General features: G+C 41.9%; 1 protein-coding gene across 1 annotated transcript in view; it reads right to left on the bottom strand.

The window, feature by feature from the left end:
* Positions 1-6479: 6479 nt before the first annotated feature.
* The window catches only part of atp1a2a (ATPase Na+/K+ transporting subunit alpha 2a), a 213653-nt gene continuing 194707 nt past the window's right edge, over positions 6480-25425 (bottom strand). The window contains exons 22-24 of the mRNA XM_079561009.1: positions 21011-21112; positions 20501-20592; positions 6480-6600 (exon numbers count right to left, since the gene is read on the bottom strand). Coding sequence (XP_079417135.1) covers positions 6572-6600; positions 20501-20592; positions 21011-21112 — 223 coding nt within the window. The 3' untranslated portion in view covers positions 6480-6571. The remainder of the gene's footprint in view (positions 6601-20500; positions 20593-21010; positions 21113-25425) is intronic.

Raw genomic sequence — 25425 nt, 5'->3', positions numbered from 1 at the left:
TGTTAACTAACAAGGGTGATTTAAGTGTTGATGAGCTAAAGAGATTTCTTCGCTCTCACATTCGTGACAAAAACAGTACAGAGCTCTTTCAAGAGTTAAGTAATGCTAAACAGTCAGACAAAGAGAGTCCACAACAGTTTCTATACAGAGCAATGGGTTTAAAACAACGTGTTCTTTTTGAGTCACAACAAACTAGCACTAGTTTTAACTATGATGCAAAACTTGTACAGGGTACTTTTCTCCATACGCTCTATCAGGGGTTAAATGAGAAAAATGACCATGTGAGACGTGACTTGAGACCGTTCCTTAATGACACACAAGTTAGTGATGACCTGTTATTAGAACAAATCACTAAGTCCACAAGCGAAGAAGCAGAAAGACAGAAACGACTAGGTACAACTGCTAAAACCAAGACAGTGACTGTTGCAAATCTTGACAGTGGTGACAACAAGACCAGAAATGACAAAATTGACAAAGAGCGACAGACACAACAAGACGCTCTTAGAGAACTAACAGCACAGGTGTCCTCACTGACTAAGCATATAGCCCAAATGACCAAACCACCTGACCAACCCATACCTGCTGACTCTACCTTTCAGAGACGCTACCCAAAGGTACGAGGTGAAACACGGGGCAAATGCAAAACTTGTGTACAACAAAACAAAGCTATTTGCCAGCATTGCTTTGTATGCGGTCAAACAGGACACAGGGCCATAGGCTGTCGTCAACAAAAGGTGTCGGGAAACAGGCCACGGTCACAGGAGAGGGGCAGCCAGTGACCGAGACAGCCCAAGTGCCCTCAGTTCTTAATAACCAACAATCAAACTCGCAGTCGACTAGCTCATCACCACCACCAAAGAAAAGACTTGCACAGCTCATTGGAAAAAGATGTATGGTTACATGTGCTCTCAATGGCGCTCCAATCCAAATGCTGCTTGATTCAGGTGCTCAAGTGACTATGGTGGGAAAAACCTGGATGCAAAGGACACTACCAAATGTTCAGATCCAACCACTCAATTCCCTCCTTTCAGACCAACCTCTTGAAATTTCTGCTGCAAATGGCACTAACGTTCCTTTTGAGGGTTGGGCAGATTTGGCACTTGAAATCCGAAGTAACAACCATGGATATGTCACCATACAAGTACCAGTTTTAGTCACCCAGAACTGTCTTAACCATCCTATTTTAGGCAGTAATGTCATTGCAGAAATGATTAAAGCTAACAAAGAGACTGATACAGATATCACAGGTCTGCTCAAAGAAGCTTTAAGTGTTACTGAGAGTACCGCTGAGGCTTTAGTATCTGCACTCGAAGTTCTTACTCCAGCTGATAACTGTGTTGAGTGTACCGTAAAAACAGGAAAAAAAGGAGTAATGTTACTTGCCGGTCAAATCTGTGAGATCAGGTGTAGAGTGAGAGAGTGGCCAGCAGGGGGTGCAATGCTATTTCAGCCCAGTATACAAGACCACTATCCTGATGGTGTAGAGTTTTTCCCTGCAATAGTAGATGTTCCTAGTGGTTTAACGAAACTTGTGAAAATCCCTGTACAGAACACTACTAAACATGACATTTACCTTCCTAAGAGAATTGTTTTGGGAACATTAGAAGACGTAGCTGAAGTAAGATCAGTTAACAGTGCTGCAGACATGTCAAAACCAGAACCACAAACCTGTGTAGACTCGTGCTCTGCCAATCTCAGTTCTAACTATCAAAATAGTGACATATGCCAAACAACAAAGGACACTAAAAATCAAAAATGGCATCCACCTGTTATTTTGTCACATTTAAACGAAGTTGAACAGAAAGCTGCAAGAGACATGTTGTTTGAAGAGTCGGATGTTTTCGCACAAAGTGAGTCAGATATCGGCTGTATCCCAAGTCTACAACTCAAAATCAATCTCACCGACAATGTACCAGTGCAAACATCATACAACTCCATTCCAAAGCCTTTGTACAAGGAAGTGAAAGAGTATGTCCAAAAGCTTCTTGACCACGGCTGGATTAGGAAGTCCACTTCCCCCTACTCCTCACCAGTGGTCTGTGTGAGAAAAAAGGACATGACATTACGGTTGTGTGTTGACTTTCGGGGTTTAAATCGTAAAACTATCCCTGATCGCCATCCACTTCCACGCATTCAGGACCTGCTGGATAATCTGGGGGGCTACTCATGGTTCTCAATACTCGACCAAGGCACTGCCTATCACCAAGGCTTTGTGGAAGAGAACTCTAGACACCTGACCGCCTTTAGCACACCTTGGGGGTTATATGAGTGGAACCGTCTCCCATTTGGCCTTACCAACGCCCCAGCAGCCTTTCAAAGATGTATGGAAGGGGTCCTTGAAGGGTTAAGGGATGAGTGTTGTTCTCCTTACTTAGATGACATATTATGTTATTCTAAGACTTTCACTGAGCATGTGAGTGACATAAAACGTGTTCTGCAGAAACTCAGAGAATATGGAGTTAAGCTACGACCTAACAAATGTGAACTATTCAAGAGACAAGTCAGATATGTAGGACGTCTCGTTACTAATGAGGGTGTCCAGATAGATCCTAAAGACCTAGAAGCAGTTAACCAGCTCAGAGACAGAGAACCAAAGAATGTAGGAGAAGTAAGAGCTCTCCTTGGCTTCTTAGGGTACTACCGGACATTCATACAGGACTTCTCTAGGTTAGCGAGACCACTTTTTAAACTTGTTGAGGGTCCCAGTGTCTTGAACAGACCCACTAAAAGCCAATCAAACAAGTCGAAGCATAAAAACAATAGTGGTCAGCTTCCTTCCAAAACACCTGTTGACTGGACACAGGAACACAGTGCCGTTGTGTCACGCTTTGTTGATTTGTTGACTAGTCCACCTATTCTAGCATACCCAGACTTTGACTTACCTTTCGTCCTTCATACAGATGCCTCAAATGAAGGGTTGGGAGCCGTACTTTATCAACAACAGGGAAACAAGCTACGTGTCATCGCATACGGTTCCAGGACGCTCACACCTGCTGAAAAAAATTATCACCTTCATTCTGGAAAGCTTGAGTTTCTCGCACTCAAGTGGGCGATCTGTGATAAATTCAGGGATTATCTTTATTACACACCAACTTTTACTGTATTCACGGACAATAATCCCCTCACGTACGTTTTGAGCACAGCCAAGTTAAATGCAGTTGGGCATCGCTGGGTGGGTGAACTAGCAGATTTTCACTTTTCCATCAAGTACCGTCCTGGCAAATCAAACGCAGACGCTGACACATTGTCCAGATATCCAGTTACATTGCTCGATCACACGTCTGAGTACACAGAGACAATGCCTCCCGAAGTCATTTCTGCCATTTGGCAAGGTGATAAAGCAATGAGAGACAATGATGTACCCTGGGTTGCTGCTTTACAGTTAAACTCAACTGACAACGATACACCCACTGAAGGAACTCCTGTAATCTCACCTGAAAATATCAGAATGGCTCAAAAAGAGGATGCTTCCATCTCAGAAGTGATACAGTTGAAAAAGAGAGGATGGAATCCAAACGAAAAGGACAAGAGACAAATGACACGTGACACAAGGAGACTCGTTCATGAATGGAACAAACTAAAAATGGAAAAAGGACTGTTATACAGATGTGCTGGACAGAGAAAACAATTAGTTGTTCCTGAAAACTTGAGAAAGACTGTCTTGAAACATTTGCATGATGATATGGGACATGTAGGTGCCGACAAAGTCATTCACTTAGCAAGAGAACGCTTTTATTGGCCCTTTATGCAGAGAACAATCGAAGATTATGTCATCCGTCAATGCACTTGTTTAAAGCAAAAACACCCGTGTGTTCCAGACAAAGCTCCAATGGGGTCCATCACCACAAGTGCTCCTTTTGAACTTCTATCAGTTGACTACCTTCATCTCGAACCGAGTAAGGGCGGTTATGAATACATATTAGTCCTGGTAGATCATTTCACGCGTTTTGCGCAAGCTTATCCAACTAAAAATAAGTCCGGCAAAACTGCAGCTGAGAAAATCTTTCACGATTTCATTCCAAGGTTTGGATACCCTGAAAAACTCCACCATGATCAGGGCCGGGAGTTCGAAAACAGCTTATTCCAAAGACTCCAACAGCTCGCGGGAATAGCTCACTCTCGAACAACACCCTATCATCCACAGGGAAATCCCGTTGAAAGACTGAACAGAACTCTTTTACAAATGTTACGCACTCTGCAGGAAGAAAAGAAAACACAGTGGAAAGACCATTTACCACACATCCTCCACGCGTACAATTGTACTAGACACGAATCAACTGGGTACTCACCATTCTTTCTCCTGTATGGTAGAACGCCAAGATTACCAGTTGACCTGCTTTTTGACATAAAACCTGAAAGTGACTGTAAAACAAAACAAGAGTATGCGGAAAAATGGGCTAATCGAATGCAGGAAGCATACAAAATAGCGTCAGAAAACAGCCAGAAAAGCTCTGCTAAAGGAAAAAAGTACTATGACCGACACGCAAAAGGCATTCCTTTACAACCTGGAGACCAAGTACTAGTCAGGAATCTGTCAGAACGCGGAGGACCTGGAAAACTAAGAGCTTATTGGGAAAAGTCTATCCACAGAGTTATTGACAAGGTTGGAAGTGGACCTGTTTATCGAATTCAAGCAGAGACAGGAGACCGCAACTTCAGAGTTTTGCACAGAAATCTTCTATTGCCTGTCAATGACCTACCACTGGAAAAAGAACAAAGTCAAAACGTAAACCAAACAAGACCAAAACGGAGAAAGGAACAAAGACAAATCCAGGAAGCTGCTGAGCCAGAGTCCGAACGCTCTGATGAGGAAGAGGAATACACATATCACTGGCCTCGTGTACCTGTGATTCTGAGAAAGAAAACTCAACCTCAATCTGCTCGTGAACTCAGAGCCGCAGCCCCTGAATACCGTCCTGTAAGACAAAGTACTCAACCAGTTCAAGCGCAAGAACAAAGTGCATCACCACAAGTTGCAGTACAAAACCCAAACCCGTCAATCCCAGCTGTCGAATTTATTTCAGCACCAAGGACAGCGCCGGTTGTCACAGTTCCAGCGGATGTTACACCGAATGTCAATGAAACTGTTCCTGTTGGAAACAATGATTTGGAAACTGATACTCCTGATGAACAGTGTGATAATGTGTCGGATTCAAATAGACAAGAAGATATCACAACGGTGCGGAGATCAACGAGATCAGTTAAACCAAGGGAAATGTTCACTTACAGTCAGTTTGGACAACCATCTTACCAGACATGGAAGCCCGGAGCAAACATGATGGTTGCTTGTGCACCTTATCCAATGCCCTATTACCCAGCTCCACCTGACATGTACTATTACCCCGCACCAGTATGGACATGTTAGTTAGGAGACTGAGAAATGAAAGACGACTAATGGACCAATGATATATGACATTCTTAAACTGTATGACTTTGACGTACGACATTAGTATCAGATGCCGGAGTCATCTCTTAAAGCAGGGGAGAGTGTAGTAGGTTGAAAAAACGCTACATCTAAAGTTTTATATTTTAACAAACACCCCCTCTATTTTTTTGAATATTCGCTATTGTCTGTTTTGTTTTGAGTTATACATCTTACCAGTAGATGGTGCTGTAGCGCTACTGTGGGGACTAGAGAGGCTCGCGCAGGCGCAGCTTCAGAAGTAAACGAGCTGTGGCCTGACTAACAACGTCTCCTCTACGTCTGTCCACAGGTACGGTAAAAAGTTACTTTTGTAGCTCAATCTTGGTCCGAAATCGTTTTAATCCAATTCGAAGTGTTGAATGTATGATCTGAACGAATTGTGAAAGTGCAAGATAATTTGGTTTAATTAGAAGATGTATTTTACGTTGCGAACGTTGTTCAACGGTTAAACAAAAAAACGTTAGTTAAAAATGTCGTTGTAGAATGAATGTATTGCGAAGCAAACTGTCAATGATCCAAGCAGTGTTTTGTGCTGAAGTCCTTTGTAAAACATTTTCATGTCTAATTCGTCAAATAGTATCCAAATTCAAGTTTAGCTTCAGAGTGATGAAGTCCGTTGTCGCCAGTTGCTGGGCGCTTTCTTTTCATGTTGCCGCGCTGCGTGTATGTATGTATGTGCGCGTGCGTGCATGTGGGAGAGATGAGACGGAGCAAGGCGTTGAAGGGAGATGAACTGTTGGACATTTAGTGGACTTTTTTATACACTACCGCAGTCATAATTTAAGTAAAGTGAAGGAGTATGTGTGTGTGTGCGTGAGAGACATATTTTTGAGATGGCTATGTATTTATTTTGTCAACTGTCAATAATTGTATGTCTTCATGTATGTAAATATTGAATTCAGAAGTAAACGAGCTGTGGCCTGACTAACAACGTCTCCTCTACGTCTGTCCACAGCATGACCATAGGCAACATGCTAGCTATGTGTCACTTGTAACCGCCCAGCTTCCCCTAGGGCTGGCGCCGGTAACAAAGGCACTAACAGAGGCATTTTAAGTTCAGTATTTTCTACAACAAAACAAGAGTTTCATGCACTTTTTCAGTTCATGCAAAGGCTGGTGAACAGGTCCAAATGGCACCAGCCGACGTTAATAATATGTTTCTTTTTCCACCCAACCTGAAAAAGACAGAGAGAGAATTCATTATTGTTAAGTAGAAATACAGAAAACTTGTTCATAGCTCATAATTGACATTAATCAGAAATGTAAAGAAATGCACGATATTCTTTTATAATCAAGACCCAGACAAGTCCCATTTGAAGAGCATTTCATTAAAGCCACAGGAGCACTCAGGCCGTCTGCAATTACAATTAGTTTTGATATAAAGACTCTGGACAAACTTTGGCAAACACAGTGTGACATAAAAATAAGCCTTTTAGGAGTATTTTTTGTCATACTGTGTGATAGACCAAGTACATGAATGACTTTCCTGTCTGTGCAGAGTTATAACCTATGTGGCCCGACAGTGAAAGCAGTGTAAGCTCAGTTTATTAATTCATTTATTTATCAGGACATTGTACATTATGCTCGAGAGCAAAGATGACCGTACCAGACTGTAGCTTCTCAGGCTAATTTCCATCTGTAGTCTTTATATTATATATTGATTGCCAATGAAGTAAAGATACAAATATTGGAAAAAAGTGAGAAAACGCCACATTTTTTTGCATTAAATTGATGCAAAAATGTGTAGAAATGTGTTTTAAGAGCGATTTTTTCAGTGGATGTTCTCAGCACATGTGTTCTGTGTATCTGGAATGCATTTATTGAGAGCCTACTCAACCCACTGAGGATTTGAGGGAAAAAAGTCGTTTTTCACATTTTTCTGATAAAAATACAGGGTTCATTCACTAAAATGGCCACAATTTTTTTCCGCGATATTTCCAGCAGAGCAGACCCTCCAATTATTGGTCCTTAGTGTCAAAGTTAACAGAAAAAACACAAATAAAACATATATCAGACCGTGTCAGGTTCAACCCAGTTTTGAGAGTTTGGGTCCCTGACTATTAGGGGAAAGTGTCATATATACACAGTGCAGTCAAGGATCATTGATCAGCATCACATCCATAACAGGCAGAGGCTAAAACACATCACACAGTCTCTCAGTACTATTAACTAACTATTATTTATATAACTATCATTTAATAAAATACTAGTATTGCAACAAAAATGTATTTATTGCAAGAGGAATAAGCCCCATGAGATGAACCATCTTGTTTTCAAGGGGTCCCTCTAATTAAAACGGACAACTACAAAAAGGTAGCAGCCAGTGCAGACAAGATACATTATGCATCTTAAAGCGACTATACAGATTTTTAAAAATGTTAAAAGTATTTTCCTCCCCCTACATGTTCCAGCCATGTCCTAATGTGTAGAATGAGCTCAGACCTGTTCACCACAACTGCCTCTAAAATCCTGCACTGTCACTCAGAAAGAACTTGCCTTAATATGGAAGGTGCAGTTACACGTATGACCTGAGGTGGCAGTAGTGAGTATAAAAATGGCCAACTTGCATCTAGCCCCTTTAAGCGACAAGCCAACCACATCAATGACAGTCAGTGAGTGGAGGGCCCAAGATGATTTCAAGATACACAAATAAAAGACAGGCATTATATTCTATAAAAGTTCTCATTTCAAAACAGCATATGTTGTATATGTAATATGTTTACAAGTAAAGCTCAAATTGCAAAATAAACTAATAAGAAAATCCATATTATTTAGCCTTTTTTATTTTGCTGTTTGACAGTATTAAATTTAACCTGTTCGGGACCACTGCTGGCATTGTTGACATTGTTTTTTTTTGCCAACAGTATTACAGACACCATGAGTGACAGTAACATGACACTAAATACAAGTGCTAATGTTTTCAGTAAAGAGTCTGAGGCCTCAATGTTCTTCAGTCACAGAGCGACTGGTGTAGAAGGAAGTCCTGGAGTTTCTGCTTTAGACAGAACTTTGTACATGTGCTATAGAGTTGAATTCTGAATCTAAAATATCAAGTAATTAAATATAGGAAAATAAATTATCAAGTTCACTCTTCTGACATGGGCGATTCATCAGTCCTGCTGCACCACGACTAAGAGGAATTCAGACGCACATGACTCTAAAGCAGATACACATTTTTTTAATAGTAATTAATCTGAGTAAGTAAAACAAGTATTTTAGAAAGTGAATTACTCTTACAGAGCAGCTATCCAGTCTGTTTCCATATCTCTTCACTGTATCTATGAACTACTGAAGTTTCAGTTCTTACATCCAGCAGAAGCATGAAAGTTCAGTCTGAAGCAGAATCTCCACGACTTCCTTCTTCACCTGTCAGTCTGTGATAGACTGAAGTGCCTTTTTTACAGAAAACAAAGAGCAGATTGTTTTTAGAGTCATGTTACTGTCACTCATGGTGTCTGACTGAAGAGGAACTCTGAAGAGAGTGACTTCCAGATAATTGGCATACTAATTAGCATACTAATTAGCATGCTAATGGATGGAGGTAGTCCCTGATCAGGAACACCTATCCTGAAGAGGTTAAAGTGGGCGTCTCGAATTGTTTGGACAAAATTAGGAACTACTGTTATAACCTCAGATCAATTTTAAATAGTTATTAAGGAGCTCATGTTAAAAGGACTGATGTTAGTGACGCTACAGACGGATATTTGTCCGAGGAAATTACGAATAGCTGGTACAAGCTAGTTTTCTTTTGTAAAACCAGGTGTACACTGCACAATCTTGACCGTCTACCATGAACGAGCGCTCGTCCTGGGGAAAATCTTAGCTCAAAATCTTCGTAAAGTGAGACAGGGACAAAGGTTTAAAATAGACGAGCTGCGACAGATCAGGCAGAGTCTGATATTTTGGAACGGTAGTAATAAAGTGAGCCTCCTCTCGCTGCAGCTCTGTGTCAAATGTCTCGTCCACAAAATACAACATCAGTCCACAGTTTTCACACAGGCCACGCAGGAACGGATCCGAACACGCATTTTACTTTCCTTGCACTTTTCTCCTAACAAGAGGCAACCGTTAATTCAGGCTACGTTCTGTTTTGGATTATGCATTCTTCTGTATCTGTGTTAAAGCCTCTGAATGCAGTTTTCCATTCAGCAATTAGATTCATCACTGGAGCTGGATCTAAGACCCACCACTGTGATCTTAATGAAGTATAAAGTGGGACGGCAATCTCCAGAAGCAAGGAGGGAGCTGCTGTTTATGTACAAAGCTCTTCTTGGTGTCCTTCCTGATTTCTTTTTTAAATCGTTTTTATTTGCATTTTTCATAAATAACATACAGAACAATATGGGGCACTGTTCAAAAGAATATGACAAATATAAATGACAGACTGGGTTAAACAGAGTGTATATATTTGCTTATATTCCTGCCATTTAGACCAGCGTTGTATGAAAACACGTCCTCTTAGCCGTAGAAAGTAAGTCAGTCTCTCCATCGAATATATTTCTTCCATAATCTCCAGCACTTGCTCTGCTCGGGGAGGATCCATTTTAAGCCAATTTCTTGTTATGGCCCTTTTTCGATGCAATCATCAGAATTTCAAAGAGGTATCAGTTCTTTTTTGGGAATAACTCCTTGGGTATCAGACCCAATAGGAAGATCTTTGGTTCATAAGTCATTATGTCATCTGTTGGTTTCGAGATACTGTCCCAGAATGGTGTTAAATGTGTTCAAAAGATGTGAGAATGATTGGCTATTGAGTCACTGCATTGTCTCCAACATTGTTTCTGATGCCCCTGAATAATGTGAGGAGGAATAAAATATGAAATTAGGGTTTTCAAATTCCCTCCACCTTCAGAACTAGATGATGATTGTTGCGTGTTGCACATTATAAGCCAATCATTATAAGACAATACAATGTTCAGCTCCGCTTCCCATTTTGATTTCACATACGGTGTGTCGTAACCATTTTGTTTTTGTAGGCCTTTGTAAAGCTGAGACACAGATCTAGCTGCACTTGTAGGCATCGGACATTTTGACTCTTGAGACTTTTGCTACTTCGCACCAAATGTCCGCAGCAGGAGCTTGGTTCGCATTGCTGGCAGTAAGTCAGACCTGTTCCCGGTGCGTGTTGGTCTCCGCCAGGGCTGCCCTTTGTCACCGGTTCTGTTCATTACTTTTATGGACAGAATTTCTAGGCGCAGCCAGGGGCCGGAGGGTGTCCGGTTTGGGAGCCTCAGGATCTCATCTTTGCTGTTTGCGGACGATGTTGTTCTGATGGCTTCAACGAACCGGGACCTTCAGCACGCACTGGGGCGGTTTGCAGCCGAGTGTGTAGCGACCGGGATTGAGGATCAGCACCTCCAAATCTGAGGCCATGGTTCTCCACCGGAAAAGGGTGCTTCCCCTCTTCAGGTCGGTGGGGAGTCCTTGCCTCAAGTGGAGGAGTTCAAGTATCTCGGGGTCTTGTTCACGAGTGAGGGACGGATGGAGCGTGAGATCGATAGACGGATCGGTGCGGCGTCAGCAGTGATGCGGTCGCTGTATCGGTCTGTCGTGGTGAAGAGGGAGCTGAGTCGGAGGGCAAAGCTCTCGATTTACCGATCGATCTACGTTCCCGCCCTCACCTATGGTCATGAGATTTCGGTAATGACCGAAAGGACAAGATCGCGAATACAAGCGGCCGAAATGAGTTTCCTTCGGGTGAGGAGCTCAGTTACCCGGGAGGAGCTCGGAGTAGAGTCGCTGCTCCTTCACGTCGAAAGGAGCCAGCTGAGGTGGCTCGGGCATCTGTTCCGGATGCCTCCTGGTCGCCTCCCGCGGGAGGTGTTCCAGGCATGTCCTAGTGGGACAAGGCCTCGTGGAAGACCCAGGACACGGTGGTGGAACTATGTCTCCGAGCTGGCCTGTCGCCTCGGGGTCAGAACAGCTGGAGGAGGTGTGTGTGGATCGGGAAGTTTGGGCATCTCTGCTGAGACTGCTGCCCCCGCGACCCGGCCCCGGATAAAGCGGAAGAAAATGGATGGATGGATGGCACCAAATGTCTGGAATGAGGCACAGAAAACCTTTTATCTGGTTAATCTTGTGACCTTCAGTTTAAATCCCTTGTAAAGGAGTTTCCTCCATGTGACGGCTCTTGTATTTAAGTTTTATACGTTTTCTTAGTATTGTGTTAACTGTTCCACTGTTGTCTTATTGTTAAAGGGATATTTTTGACACAGGGCCTCATTTCCTAGTTATCCAGAGTGTTGCTGGTACCTGGAGATATTTTTTTTGTAGTTCATGCAATTTTTATGTTTGAGAGTAATTTTAACCATTTTGCATTTAAAGGAATAGGCCACCGTTTTTACATACTAAAATATGTTCTTACCTCACTTTAGACGTGTTAATATATCCCCGTCTGGTCTTTGTCCGTGCGCTCTGTCACGCAAACGGAGCACATACGCAGCCTCTCCCACATGTCATATAGCTCCAAAAAAGCTCACGATAGAAGCTACCAAGCTCTTCCACGTGTTCCCTATTTAAATAAAGTTACGTGAAGTGTTTTCATGCGAAGTATATTTACACAGAAATGTAACATGTCGATTTTATAAGCAAATAAAAAGGGGGACTATATTGTGAGGCGTAATGATACGAGGAGCACAGCGTCCGCGTAGTAACTCCGAAAGACTTCCCCGCTCACTTCCGTCAATAACCTTTAGGAGTTACTGCGCGGACGTTTTACTCCTCGTATCATTACGCCTCACAATATAGTCCCCCTTTTTATTTGCTTATAAAATCGACATGTTACATTTCTGTGTAAATATACTTCGCATGAAAACACTTCACATAACTTTATTTAAATAGGGAACACGTGGAAGAGCTTGGTAGCTTCTAACGTGAGCTTTTTCGGAGCTATATGACATGTGGGAGAGGCTGCGTATGTGCTCCGTTTGCGTGACAGAGCGCACGGACAAAGACCAGACGGGGATATATTAACACGTCTAAAGTGAGGTAAGAACATATTTTAGTATGTAAAAACGGTGGCCTATTCCTTTAAAGTAACTTATATTTGAGCAGCATCAGCTTCGTGGTTGTATAAGCTATGCAGCGGCGCAGTGATCTGCTAGAAAATAGTCCCTCAAAATGCGATCATTCATGTGATGCAGGTCAGTTATATTCCAAAAATTATTCTATGGACACAGACAGTTATATGGTTAGTCTGGTGTTATAAGTGATTTGCCTCAGGTGCTCTGTGGAGCGGGTCAGACTGTTTTTAATGCAGGCTAGCTGATACCACAGAAATGCACTAGCCTTGCATTAGCCTAGCGCCACAAAACTCTTCAAATATAAGAACTGCATGAATTATAAAAAAAATATCTCCAGAAATCAGCAACACTCTGGATAACTAGGAAATGAGGCCCTATGTGACATTGAGTCTCAAGAGACCACCTGTATAAATAAATAATAATAATAATAATAATAATAATAATAATAATAATAATAATAATAAATAAATATAAAGGAGTCTGGATCCTGAAAGCCGCTACGATAAACATTGGTCGTGGCTACGCTTCTCTCTCTGAACAATCGCACAGTGGAGACGAGAAGCTCACAGTTTTGCAATTCTCAAGTTAAAAAAAAGACCTGTGTACTTGGTCCCTGACAAACAGACACATAAACTAAATACACAAAGCTAAACTCTTGCACGGGGACACAACAACAGTTTGCATTGTGGAGGATTCAAATCATCAACTTTTCAGAAAGCTCGAGCTCCTCCTGCCGCGCAACAGGTCGGATTAACATGAAACGCCGCCGTATCAGACCAGCTCACACGACGCTCCTGTTCCTTCTTTGTAAATCTAACTTGAATCAACACAGACCTGGCTAATCCCCCGCAGCAAATTGAAAAAAGTCTCAAAACCGTCGAAGCAAATCGCTACCGGAGCCGCCATAATAACGCACCCATCTCGATCCTCCCATTTGTATTCACGCCGCGGCGTCTCCGGGCGGCCGCGGTTATGAGCCCGCGATGGCTCAGATTAACAGACGTGATTAACTGTCAGGCGGGATTGGTCTTGGACTCGGCCCGATCTGGAGAAACAATGCGGCCGGGACCGTCTTTGAGCTTTAATCTGAGGGGTTAAAACTCATCAGCGAGATTTAATTTCCGCCGTCCTCTGGCGGCGCGGCGGCTGGACAGGTATCGCGCGCTGATTATGAGAGACAGTTGGACGTTGGTTTGGGACGGAGATAATGAGGGTATTAGCAGGGACGGTTATGTAAGCCTGTTCACGGTCGGCCAAGAAACGCACTCCATCCAACTCCGTTCAATTCTGGTCAGCAATGGAGTAAAATGACTTTAGTACATTTTAAACATAAACATAATACTTTGTGCTTCATTATATCTCCAAAGAGGTTCAAAGTTTTAAGTTGTATCCCCTTTAAAAGCTTGTTTAATTTACCATTTCTCAATATGTTTTTGTGTAAAGTCCTCTAGAAATAAACTTGAATTGATTGACCCTCCAGAACAGTAGGTGGCGCCGCGCAAAGTGAGCCAGTTACACCATAAAAGCCCATTGTTAGCCTGTTCAATGTATGTTTCCTATAGCCGTTAGCATCTCGCCATCAAACATTGCAAATTATGAATTATGAACGATCCAGATGTTTTCAGATGTTGTATAGTCCCTCTGTAGAAGAACCACACAGTGATGGTCAGGATCCTCTCTTTAGTCCCTCTGTAGAAGAACCTCACAGTGATGGAGCTGGTCAGGATGCTCTCTATAGTCCCTCTGTAGAAGAACCACACAGTGATGGAGCTGGTCAGGATGCTCTCTATAGTCCCTCTGTAGAAGAACCACACAGTGATGGAGCTGGTCAGGATGCTCTCTATAGTCCCTCTGTAGAAGAACCTCACAGTGATGGAGCTGGTCAGGATGCTCTCTATAGTCCCTCTGTAGAAGAACCACACAGTGATGGAGCTGGTCAGGATGCTCTCTATAGTCCCTCTGTAGAAGAACCTCACAGTGATGGAGCTGGTCAGGATGCTCTCTATAGGCCCTCTGTAGAAGAACCACACAGTGATGGAGCTGGTCAGGATGCTCTCTATAGTCCATCTGTAGAAGAACCACACAGTGATGGAGCTGGTCAGGGTGCTCTCTATAGTCCCTCTGTAGAAGAACCACACAGTGATGGAGCTGGTCAGGATGCTCTCTATAGTCCCTCTGTAGAAGAACCACACAGTGATGGAGCTGGTCAGGATGCTCTCTATAGTCCCTCTGTAGAAGAACCACACAGTGATGGTCAGGACGCTCTCTATAGTCCCTCTGTAGAAGAACCACACAGTGATGGGCAGGATGCTCTCTATAGTCGCTCTGTAGAAGAACCTCACAGTGATGGAGCTGGTCAGGATGCTCTCTATAGTCCCTCTGTAGAAGAACACAGTGATGGAGTTGGTCAGGATGCTCTCTATAGTCCCTCTGTAGAAGAACCACACAGTGATGGAGCTGGTCAGGATGCTCTATCGTCCCTCTGTAGAAGAACCACAAAGTGATGGAGCTGGTCAGGATGCTCTCTATCGTCCCTCTGTAGAAGTTTCACATAACGGACACTGGGACTCTGGCTCTTTTCAACTTGTGGAGAAAGTAGAGACGCTGATGACTTTTCTTGACCAGTGATGTAGTGTTCATGGTCCAGGAGAGCTTCTCTGTGATGTGCACACCCAGGAACTTAGTGCTGGTCACCCTCTCCACTGCAGCACCGTTGATTGTTAGAGGAGCACGCTGGACCCACAACAAGAAGCTGGTTGAGTTCAGAATCAGAAGTGTATTTATTGCCAGTGCCTCCTGAGTGTGTTGGGCCTCTCTGTTTAGTCAGGACTCACCACACACTGCATGTGCTGTAGCTTAACCACTGAGCCACTGGGCTTGAATGTCTTTTTGTTGTAATTCAAGTGTACACCACCGTGACTGACTCTAGTTATTATTTATCAAACATGAGGTGTGGCTTAGCTCCTGTTCTGTTTTCTGGGTAATCTCCACTCGAACATGAGGCGATAATGACTCCATAAATTTCCATGTTTAGTTCCAGATTGCGGCCGCGTATAAATTTCACACCACGTGAGCCTCGTGTCTGTATTCAGATCTAATGTCAGAGATTTGACGCTGCGGAGCCGTGTTTACGCGGCGCTCTGTCTGTGAGAGACAAACAGTAATCAGGAGGAGCGCGAGGCGGCCGGGGAACAGCCGTCTGTGAGATCCGCTGATGAGGTCTGACCTATAATGGAGCCTATAGGAGAAATATGAGCGCGGCCTTTGTCATTTAGATGCAATGATAGACATTACGCTGATATTACAGGTGCGGGCCACTCTTATTACGCCGTGATTGGCAGAGTGCTCGGCAAATGGAAAGGTCTGAGGTTTGTACAATAGAGGAAAGCTGCATAGTGCAACAGACAGGCCTGTCACAGTTATTACTATATCGACTTATCGCTCAATAAATGACAGACCAGATATTTTGGGTTTAATATTCTGCCAAAATACGATGTTTTGTAATGCCTGCTCAAGTTGGCCATTTTTTGCTCACTACTGCCACCTCAGGTCATACGTGTAACTGCAGGTTCTATATTAAGCTTGTGCATGACGGAACTTCAGACCCGAATTAACACCTTTTTGAGTGACAGTGCAGGATTTTAGAGGCAGTTGTGGTGAACAGGTCTGAGCTCATTCTACACGACATTGTTGGAACATGTAGGGGGAGGAAAATACATCATTTTGACATTTTTAAACTCTGTATAGTCCCTTTAAATAACTCACTCATCATTTCAAGACATTTACACAGTTTTCTAACAATTATTAACATTAATAAGCATCTAAACAGAGAGTATAGTGACGATGTGGATCATCCGTGAGTCGGTTCAGGTCAGGGGCAAGTTAGAAATGGTTAAGTTTAGAAAAAAGGGTTGGGCATGTATATTGTATTATTGAGAAGAAACTTATTCACTGACCAAACAAAAAAGTCATCACTATTTAGCCGCTTATAAATGGGAAACAAATGACGGAATAGTATTTAATAATGCAGGAGTGTTTTGCTTGGAAGACTTTTTGAACTGTTATTACATAATGCGTTTCTACATACATCAAGTTGAATTTTTCCCCTTATTTTTAATTCTATTTGAACAATTTAGCTTAAGTAAATAGTCTTTCATCGCGTTTCACGTATTAAAACTCATGCGTTCTTGAAGATCTGTTAATAAACACTTTTAAAACAACATTGTTTTTAGTTTGGCATAGAGCGGTCATGATAATGATAATGAGTTTGGTCATGTGTAATTTCTAAGTGTTTTTTGGATGTGTGTGTCTGCTCGGCTCTTTAAATATTTATCGCAATATATTCTTGCTTCACTACTGTATATATAACTTAGAATGTTGCTATTTTGACAGGCCTTCTAAACTTAGACCTTTTTTGTAATATAGTTTAGGCTATTACAGTCTATGTGTAAATTAAATTAGTTTTAAACTAATTAAATTAGGCACGGTAGCACAGCGGTTAGCACTCGTGCTTCACAGCTAGAAGGTCCGGGGTTCGATTCCCACCATGACGGGGTCTTTCTGTGTGGAGTTTGCATGTTCTCCCCGTGTCCAGGTTTCCTCCAGGTGCTCCGGTTTCCCTGACCACTAAAAACATGTACAATAGGCCAGGATGTATGAGAGTGTGTTTGAGAGTTCACATGGGGGACGACGGATGGAAATTAGCCCAAGGCTACAATTCGGTGTGGCTTGTTTACATGCATGAGACCCATGTGTGCTCATTAACATGCACTGTCCCGACCAAACAAACCAATAGACCAAACTAAAAAATGCTGTGGGTGTGACCTGGGTTAAAGTGATGAAAAATAGAGGCCTAAAAACTTTCTGTAAGCAAAAAGCAGTAGGGACTGAAAGACTGGGCTGGTCAGAGACAACGGTACAACAGTGAACAAGCTTTCACTTTTCTGCTAAGAGCATCCTGACAAATCGAAGACGTCATGATGAACACAGCGCAGAACTGCTCAGATCTGGTCTGGTAATGGAATATTGCAAGATCCAGGAAATACTAAAGTAGAGTGGTAGTTGAAGAAGAAAACGCAATTACTGAAAGGAAAATACTACTCGAGGTCTGTTTTTGACAAGAGAAAAGAGTGGATTTTGCAGGATACATCTCCTTTAAATCCACATACAGGTATCAAAAGTTCAGCCATTTTATTGTTATTCAAACCCACTCATTTCCCTGCCTGTACTATGCTTCTCGAAGCGTTTTCCTTGTATCTTTTTCCGAAGTTGCTTTGACATTGAAGCGAGACTTCTCTCTCTGTCGCATCAGTCAAAGCCACGTTCAGACAGCTCAGAGCCTCAGACTGGAGCTGAGTGGAGTTTGTCATTTCAGATTTCCCAAGGACAGGCAGGAGGGCACAGAGAAGTGTGACAGTATCATCACTGACAGAAGGAAGTTTGAGAGAGAAGAGTCTCGCGCTAAGATTAGCTTTTACAGTGGGTAAACAGAGACAGTATCTGGGTTTTACGTTGCCTACAGTAGTGGGAGTAAAAAGTAAAAACATGGAGGAAATAATGATCTTAACAGCACAATCTAAGACTTAATTCGGAAGTAAAGTCATACAAAAGGCCTAAAACTATAGCTAACCCATCCTAATGTTGAAAGAACTGTGGCTCCAATCTAAAATAACCCAAATTAAACTTAAAATAGCATGTTTTGGTGGAGAACAGGAGCTGTGGGCGATTTGAACAGGAACTTCCCAAATGTAATATTTCTAGTTTGGGAGCAGGTCCAAAAATGTGACAAACTTGGCGGATGAAAAGAAAAGAAGTCCCAGTTTTTGCTTCATGTGGATCGATCCAGAAATGATGTGGATCTTACAGGCCCGATATCGGATTTTTTTTTGGTGTATGGACAATGAAAAGAAAAAGCACCAAGTTTTAACTGCTCAGTTGTGTCCAAACACATTCCTAACCTTCCCATTCTCAGGGATGAGTATATGAGTAACAATATACTCTTTGTTATATGAGTAACAAAGTCAAATCAACAACAATCAACAACAACTAGCTCCAACTATAAAGGTAAATCCTTTAGTAGAATTCTGCACCGTACTCCATCAAAAGAATGAATGCTGTGATGCCTGGAAGTGTATAATAAAATAATGTAATGTAAATATAATAATCACATGTTCACATCACATTTATGAGACGCTGCAGCTGAAAACATACATTTTTCACTCAATGGTCAATGTTAAGACTTTTCCCTTAAAGGAACAGGCCATCGTTTTTCTAGACTGCTAGATGCTGTTTTATTATTATGTTTTAACACTGTGAAGCGCTTTGTGACTCTGTGTCTGTGAAAGGCGCTATACAAATAAAGTTTACTTACTTACTTACTTAGACTGAGATATGTTCTTACCTGAGCTTAGACGAGTTGAAACGTACCTGTCTGGTCTTTGTGCCCGTGGAAGAGCTTGGTCGCTTCTAACTTTACCCCCATTTGGAGCTATAGGAATATGCTGGGAGAGGCCAAATACGAACAACATCTTTGGTTGTTTTGCGTGACTGAGGGCACGCACAATGACCAGACAGGTGCGTAGCAACTCGTCTAAGCTCAGGTAAGAACATATCTCAGTATGGAAAAACGGTGGCCTGTTCCTTTAACATCTTAGTTTTAATGTCAAACTTGTTGCAATGCTTATTTTACGTTGTTTTACGTTTACGTTTTGTTGGAAATAAATACAACATCGCGGCGCACTGGCTGGTTTCCCACACACGGTCATTCACAAATATCGACATATTTGGTATCTACGTGTACTACGAAAGGCAGAGCCGTGGGATGATATTTTGGTTAGCGTGCTGAGGGCCAAGATTTATCCCAAAAACATTTTTTTTCTGTGCAAATGTCTTGTTTATTAATAATGCCTGCAGTGTGCAAACTATCCACCAGGGGGTGCTGCATCACCCTCAGCACCCTGGGCTCCCACGACCTTGACGAAAGGCGACCAAGATGACAGTATATTCTTAATATGGTCATTTCCTTTCTGGGAGACAACAATGGCCACACCCACGGCTAAAGACGGGAGAAATATATGTACAGGCGTAAAATGAACATGAGGTTTTCTTTTCACTCTTGCAACAACATCTCCAACTTCACTAGCTCCTTCAGACTACAAACTTTACAGACTTGGAGTTAACTTTAAACATTTCATTCCTAGCCTGATTTATTGTTAATTTATTATAAAAACAATGTGAAATTTGAATTTTTACAGATTTTTTCACATGTAGCTTTTTCAAGAACTAAACAATATCCTAAATCCCAGTGTTTTGACAACATATTTTATTTTACTTTTAGTCTTAGTCTTTTAACTAAAATGGAATTTAATTTTAGTCGAGATTTAGTAAAAAAAACTTTTCAATTTTAGTCTAGTTATAGTCGACTAAAATTGCATGTCAATTTAGTCGACTAAATTTAAGACTAATTTAGTCGACTTTGCATTTATAATATTCATTATAATCATGTTTATTCAAGGTCCTTGACTTCATGGTTCTGCTTCTACATGAATAAAGCACAAACCTTTACATTTGGCTGTGAATTTAAATGATCTGAGGCTCTTTCAGACGGTCAATAGAAGTTTGGATGATTTTAGTCTCTCCTTTTCATTTTTATTTAGTCTTATTTTAGTCGACTAAAATATCTGGACATTTTAGTCATAGTTTTAGTCTCATGAGAAACTTTTAATTTAGTTTTTGTCCAATTTTAGTCGTCAAAAATATCACTTTGACTAAAATTAAGACTAAATATTTTAGTCGACAAAATTATCACTGCTAAATCCCTCTGAAAATATGGTTGTAGCTAATATATCAACAAAATAAAACCATAAATTCAGTCAAATATAGAAAATTCTGGCCCTCTGCCTTATTCTTATATGAAAACATAAAATGACAGAAAACTAAGAATAACATTTAGCTCATACTTCTGTCATTAATAAAGTTTCAAATTGATATCTCAGTCTATATTAATCTTATTTCCCTTTAATCCTAGCTTTATTAACCCGGTCCAGACGTTTACCTCCGGGGCTCCTCCTCAGGATGCACTTGCGGACCTCGTCGTACACGAAGATGAGCAGGCTGTACGGCAGCGCGCAGAACCACCACAAGATCCTGCAAAACAGAGACAAGAAATCAGCCCGAGCCCGGCGTGTGCGAAAGCGCTCGGCCATTTCCCGACGTAACGGTGCAGTTAGAGCGGCCGTTTAGAGCGAGGAGCGCCGGGCTAATGGCGCTCTATTAGGGTAATGTAAAGAGGTTATTTGTCGCTTGGCTGGAGATGTACTGCGTATGAACAGTGCCCTCCGGTAATATCGCCGACCAGTATGAGCGGAGGGGACTGTGAAATTGTCCTTGTGGTTTAGAAGTTTGAATCTTTAGCTCAAAATGTGAAGATGCAGAAGAGTCACTGCGGAGAACTGCACACACGGTCGGGTATTTGGGTTAGAAAGTCACCGACGTCACCGGATCCGGCTGAGTGGGCAGATATTGATGGAGTTGGGTGTATTTTGGGTGCTGTGCGAGTGCGTACTTGAGCGGGTACATGCGCAGAGCCACGTCCATCCCGGGGCAGTAGGACAGGAAGGCAGCCAGAGCCGTCTCCACGAAGAGGCCGAAGATCAGGATACGGTTTCTGCAGAGGACATAAGAAATATTGTACACGTTTATTTCAGTTTATTCATTTGAATTAAAGGGACTGGACGCAAGTTGGCCATTTTTATGCTCACTACTGCCCTCTGAGGTCTTATGCGCAACTGCAGCTTCTATATTAAAGGGGGGGTATTATGCAAAATCGACTTTTTCAAGCTTTACATCATGTTATTATGTCATTCCCTCATTAAAAACATGCCTGAAGTGTTGCCTTGGCACATTCATTTGAGTAATCTGCAAAAACTCTGATGGCGGCCATTTTAGGGATAGGTTTGCCTGAGTCCTCCTAGGAACGCCCCCACCTCCTGGAGACGCCTCCGAGCTTTCGCCACCAGCCGAGTAACCAACCACTGCCCCTCAGCAGAACCCCCTCCCCACTGATGCCACAGACAGCGTGTGGAGGGGGCGTGTCGGAAAGGGTCAGAGGTTCTTAAACAACGACATTCACTGCAGCCATTTTGAGAGAGCAATTTTATACAAGGCAGTTATTCTAATTTACTGCATTTACAGACCAACAGAGGGTTTCGTCATCATTGTAGTGTGCTATAGACTGGTGCTGTGTGATTGAAAAAAGCATAATACCCCCTCTTTAAGCTCGTGCATGACGGCACTTCGGATCCGAATTAACACCTTTTTAAATGACAGTGCAGGATTTTAGAGGCAGTTGTGGTGAACAGGTCTGAGCTCATTCTACACATTAGGACATGGCTGGAACATGTAGGGGGAGGAAAATACTTAGTTTTAACGTTTTTAATCTCTGTATAGTCCCTTTAACAGAGCCGAGATGTCTTACATAGAGCCCTCATAGAAGCACACCAAATGCATTGAAGTGAAGTGCAAAGTCAACATTCATAATTTCATAGTGTGAAATTATGTGATGCAAAATCATATTGTAAGAACAAAAACACATATAACTGAAGTTCCATTTTAGTCAAGATTTTCCACTAGTTATTGTTTTCCATAGGTACATTATTTTATGCAGAAAAAAAGTTTATATGTGTGCTTATTTGACCTCGTAGTGACCCAGTGGTGCATGAGTGGTCAGCATGGCGCCTTTACTTTTGATCACGGTGGTCTTTACAACGCTCCAGGATCAATTGTTTTGTAGCTTTTCTGGTGAGAGGTTCTGTCTGCAGAGAAAACCTTCTTTTTTTATTGCATAAAAAGCTGCATAATCCACTTATAAGCATATTAGAGTGAACATTTGCAAACAATTAAAGCTTGTTATACACAAACAGCTAACTGAGGATCTAAAGGTCAAAAATGTTGTCTTCTGAAACACTTACGAGGCACCAAGAGCCTCACACACACACAGTGGAGCTGCAGGAAACAAAAAAGGGACAAACAAGGAGGTATCCAGGCAAGACTCACGGCTAAGGCAGACAAGCGTGGCGGTGGGAAGGACCTTATAAGCTGTAGCTTCATCACCATTAACATCACGAAGGGTGTCAAGCTGTGAGACCTGATTGGGTCTTGGAGTTTGCTGGTTCTCCCTGTGTCTGCATAGGTTTCCTCCGTTGCTACGGTTTCCCCTACCTCCAATTTCTTCATTCATTTTTGTGTAAAGAGCAGGATTTATGCTTTTTGAAGTATTCAGTAATAATCTCAAACACATCTTTATCACTATCTTAAAGGGATATTTCAGGATTTTTGACACAGGGCCTCATTTCCTAGTTATCCAGGGCGTTGCTGATTTCTGGAGATTTTGTTTATTTATTCATGCAGTCCTTATATTTGAAGAGTTTAGTGATGCTAGGCTAGTGCTAGGCTAGTGGATTGTCTATGGTAACTAGTAGCCTGCATTAAAAAATGTCTGACCCAAGCACAGTACACCTGAGGCAAATCACTTATAACACCAGACAACCCATATAAATGTCTGTGTTGACTGAATAATTTTTGAAATATAGCCATTTTGCATTTAAAATAACTTATATTACAACTTCCTGGTTGTAGCTACGCAGCGGCGGAGTGATCTGCTCGGTCACCGGATCTACAGTAGTTTGTTTACCTGCGGCCGCATTACTACACGTGGAATTCACAAAGGAGCTGTCAACAAATCAGATATGGCAACGTTTGGAGGATGAGCCCATGATTTTGAAGAGGTTTTTAATGCAGGCTACTAGTTACCATAGACACGCACTAGCCTAGCACTAGCCTAGCACCACTAAACTCTTCAAATATAAGGACTGAATGACTTAAAAAAACAAAAATATCTCCAGAAATCAACAACACTCTGGATTACTAGGAAATAAGGCCCTATGTCAAAAATCCTGAAATATCCCTTTAACTTTGTAAGTGAGAAAACGCAGTAGGAATCTAACAGCAAAAACAAAACATCTTTTGAATACACCGTGTAACCTGTGTGGCCGTAGTGAAGCTATGGCGAGTGTTTTTTTACTGTGCAATGAAAGGATTAAGCTTAGCAAGAGATGGAGAGGTGAGGAAAGCATTTCTTGGATACGTAGGACGTCAAGAGCAGCTTTGTGGGAAGAACAGCAACTCTTCCTTCCACCTAAACCATTCATCTGTCTCTCTCCAGGGCTGAAATGATAAACTCCAGAGGCTTGCGAACAACTTGTGCCAACAAAACCACAGCTCGACGACCGACGATAAAAAACAGGACGTGTACTTTAATATTTATAGCTGGGATGTCCTCAAATTCCAGGCCTTTCTTTGGCCATTCATCAAAATGTGACCATTATTGCTTTTAGAGTTATCTTGTAGAACCGGCCGGACGCTGTTATCTCTGATATGTGAAGGAAAATAACACCACAGTTGGGTGACATTTAGAGAGATGTGCTTGATTCGTTCAGATGTTTGTCCACTAAATCCTGTTTGTGGTTTTTGGCTCCAGGGAAAGGTCAAGCATCACTTCAAATACAGACTCAGACACGGACATGCGGGGGATAAGAGGAAACAGATTCAAAGGTAAAAGTCTTTCCCTTCAACTTTAGCTGCGTGTTTATGAGAACGTACAAAACAAACGGGAGATTTTTACTTTTCTGTATTACTCATAATAAGCATGCACACAACACTGTCTCATTATAAAGGCGGATTATGTGAAATGATCTTTTTGAGCTTTTTACTGCATGGGCGGTGGCACAGTCAGGGGCGGACTGAGACTGAAAAACAGCCCTGGACTCTGGCCAGCCTGGCCCAAATTAGCGACACTTTCACAGATACATATGTTAACCTCTTACCACCCGCCTTAACCGAGAGCATTTTCTCCAGTTCTGCTTTACCCAAATCAGGAGGCTTCTTGACGGGAGAGCAACACTGTAACGCCTCATTTGAAAGCCAAAATCTAGAAAAGTGATGGTAACTTTTTGTCACGTTGTCGCTGCATTTTTGTTATGTTTTTGGTGCTTTTTCATTACATTTTTGTGGCTTTTTGGCGTGTTTTTGTCACTTTTTCGTTGTGTTTTCGTCTTTCGTTTTTTCATGTTATTGTAGTCTTTTCATCGCTTTTTTCATTGCTTTGTCGTCACGTTTTCGTCACATTTTGTTGTGTTTTTGTCACTTTTTTGTTGCTTTTCCTGCACATTTTTGTTTTTGGATGCTTTTCCTTTAAGCTTTTAGATTTGGGTAAAGCTCGGTTACGCCCGAGGGTAAGGGTAAGGTAAAGTGAGAGGCTTCGTGTTTGATCCCCAACAGGGCCTTTCTGCATGTTTTTCTCTTGCCTGTTCAGCCAGAATACTCGCTGTTCCTATTCTTTAACAAGGACGTGTATCTGAGATCAGGGCGAATCATAGATGGCCGTGATTGACAAGTGTATTGACCAATCAAAGAAAAGCCAGATATAGATACAGACAGAGTCACAGGGATCGCCCATATATGATCATGTTTGAAAACAGTTAAGGGGGAAAATAATTTGGAGGAAAATCTAAACTTTCTCTAATTATTCAAAAACTACTTTACCAAGCGCTTCATTATGAATATAGTTTTCTACTAAATAAAGATACCAAGACATGGGGAGGAGCAAAGTGGTTCAACAGCCCATAAATACATAAAAATGGAGCATGTTAACATGATGCTTTGTGTTAGCATCGTGCTAATGCTAACGCTACTACTGTCGTGTTTTCAACTACTGAACAATCTGCTGTGAATAAACACCATATGGACCCGATTTAGACTTGACTTTATTTGTATGTGAAGGGGGCGTGGCCTTGTTGAGGGGGAAAACAGAATCTTTTGGGAAACACATTTATTTACTCTTTTTAGCCATTTTCTGGTGAAATACTAACTTATTTATCGCATATAATTAAAGTCAAGTCTAAATCAGGTCCATATGGATGT

This window comes from Gobius niger, assembly GCF_951799975.1.
Source record: "Gobius niger genome assembly, chromosome: 8".
NCBI lineage: Eukaryota > Metazoa > Chordata > Actinopteri > Gobiiformes > Gobiidae > Gobius > Gobius niger.
The sequence above is the reverse complement of the archived record's forward strand: the minus strand, read 5'-3'. Positions and strand labels throughout refer to the sequence as shown.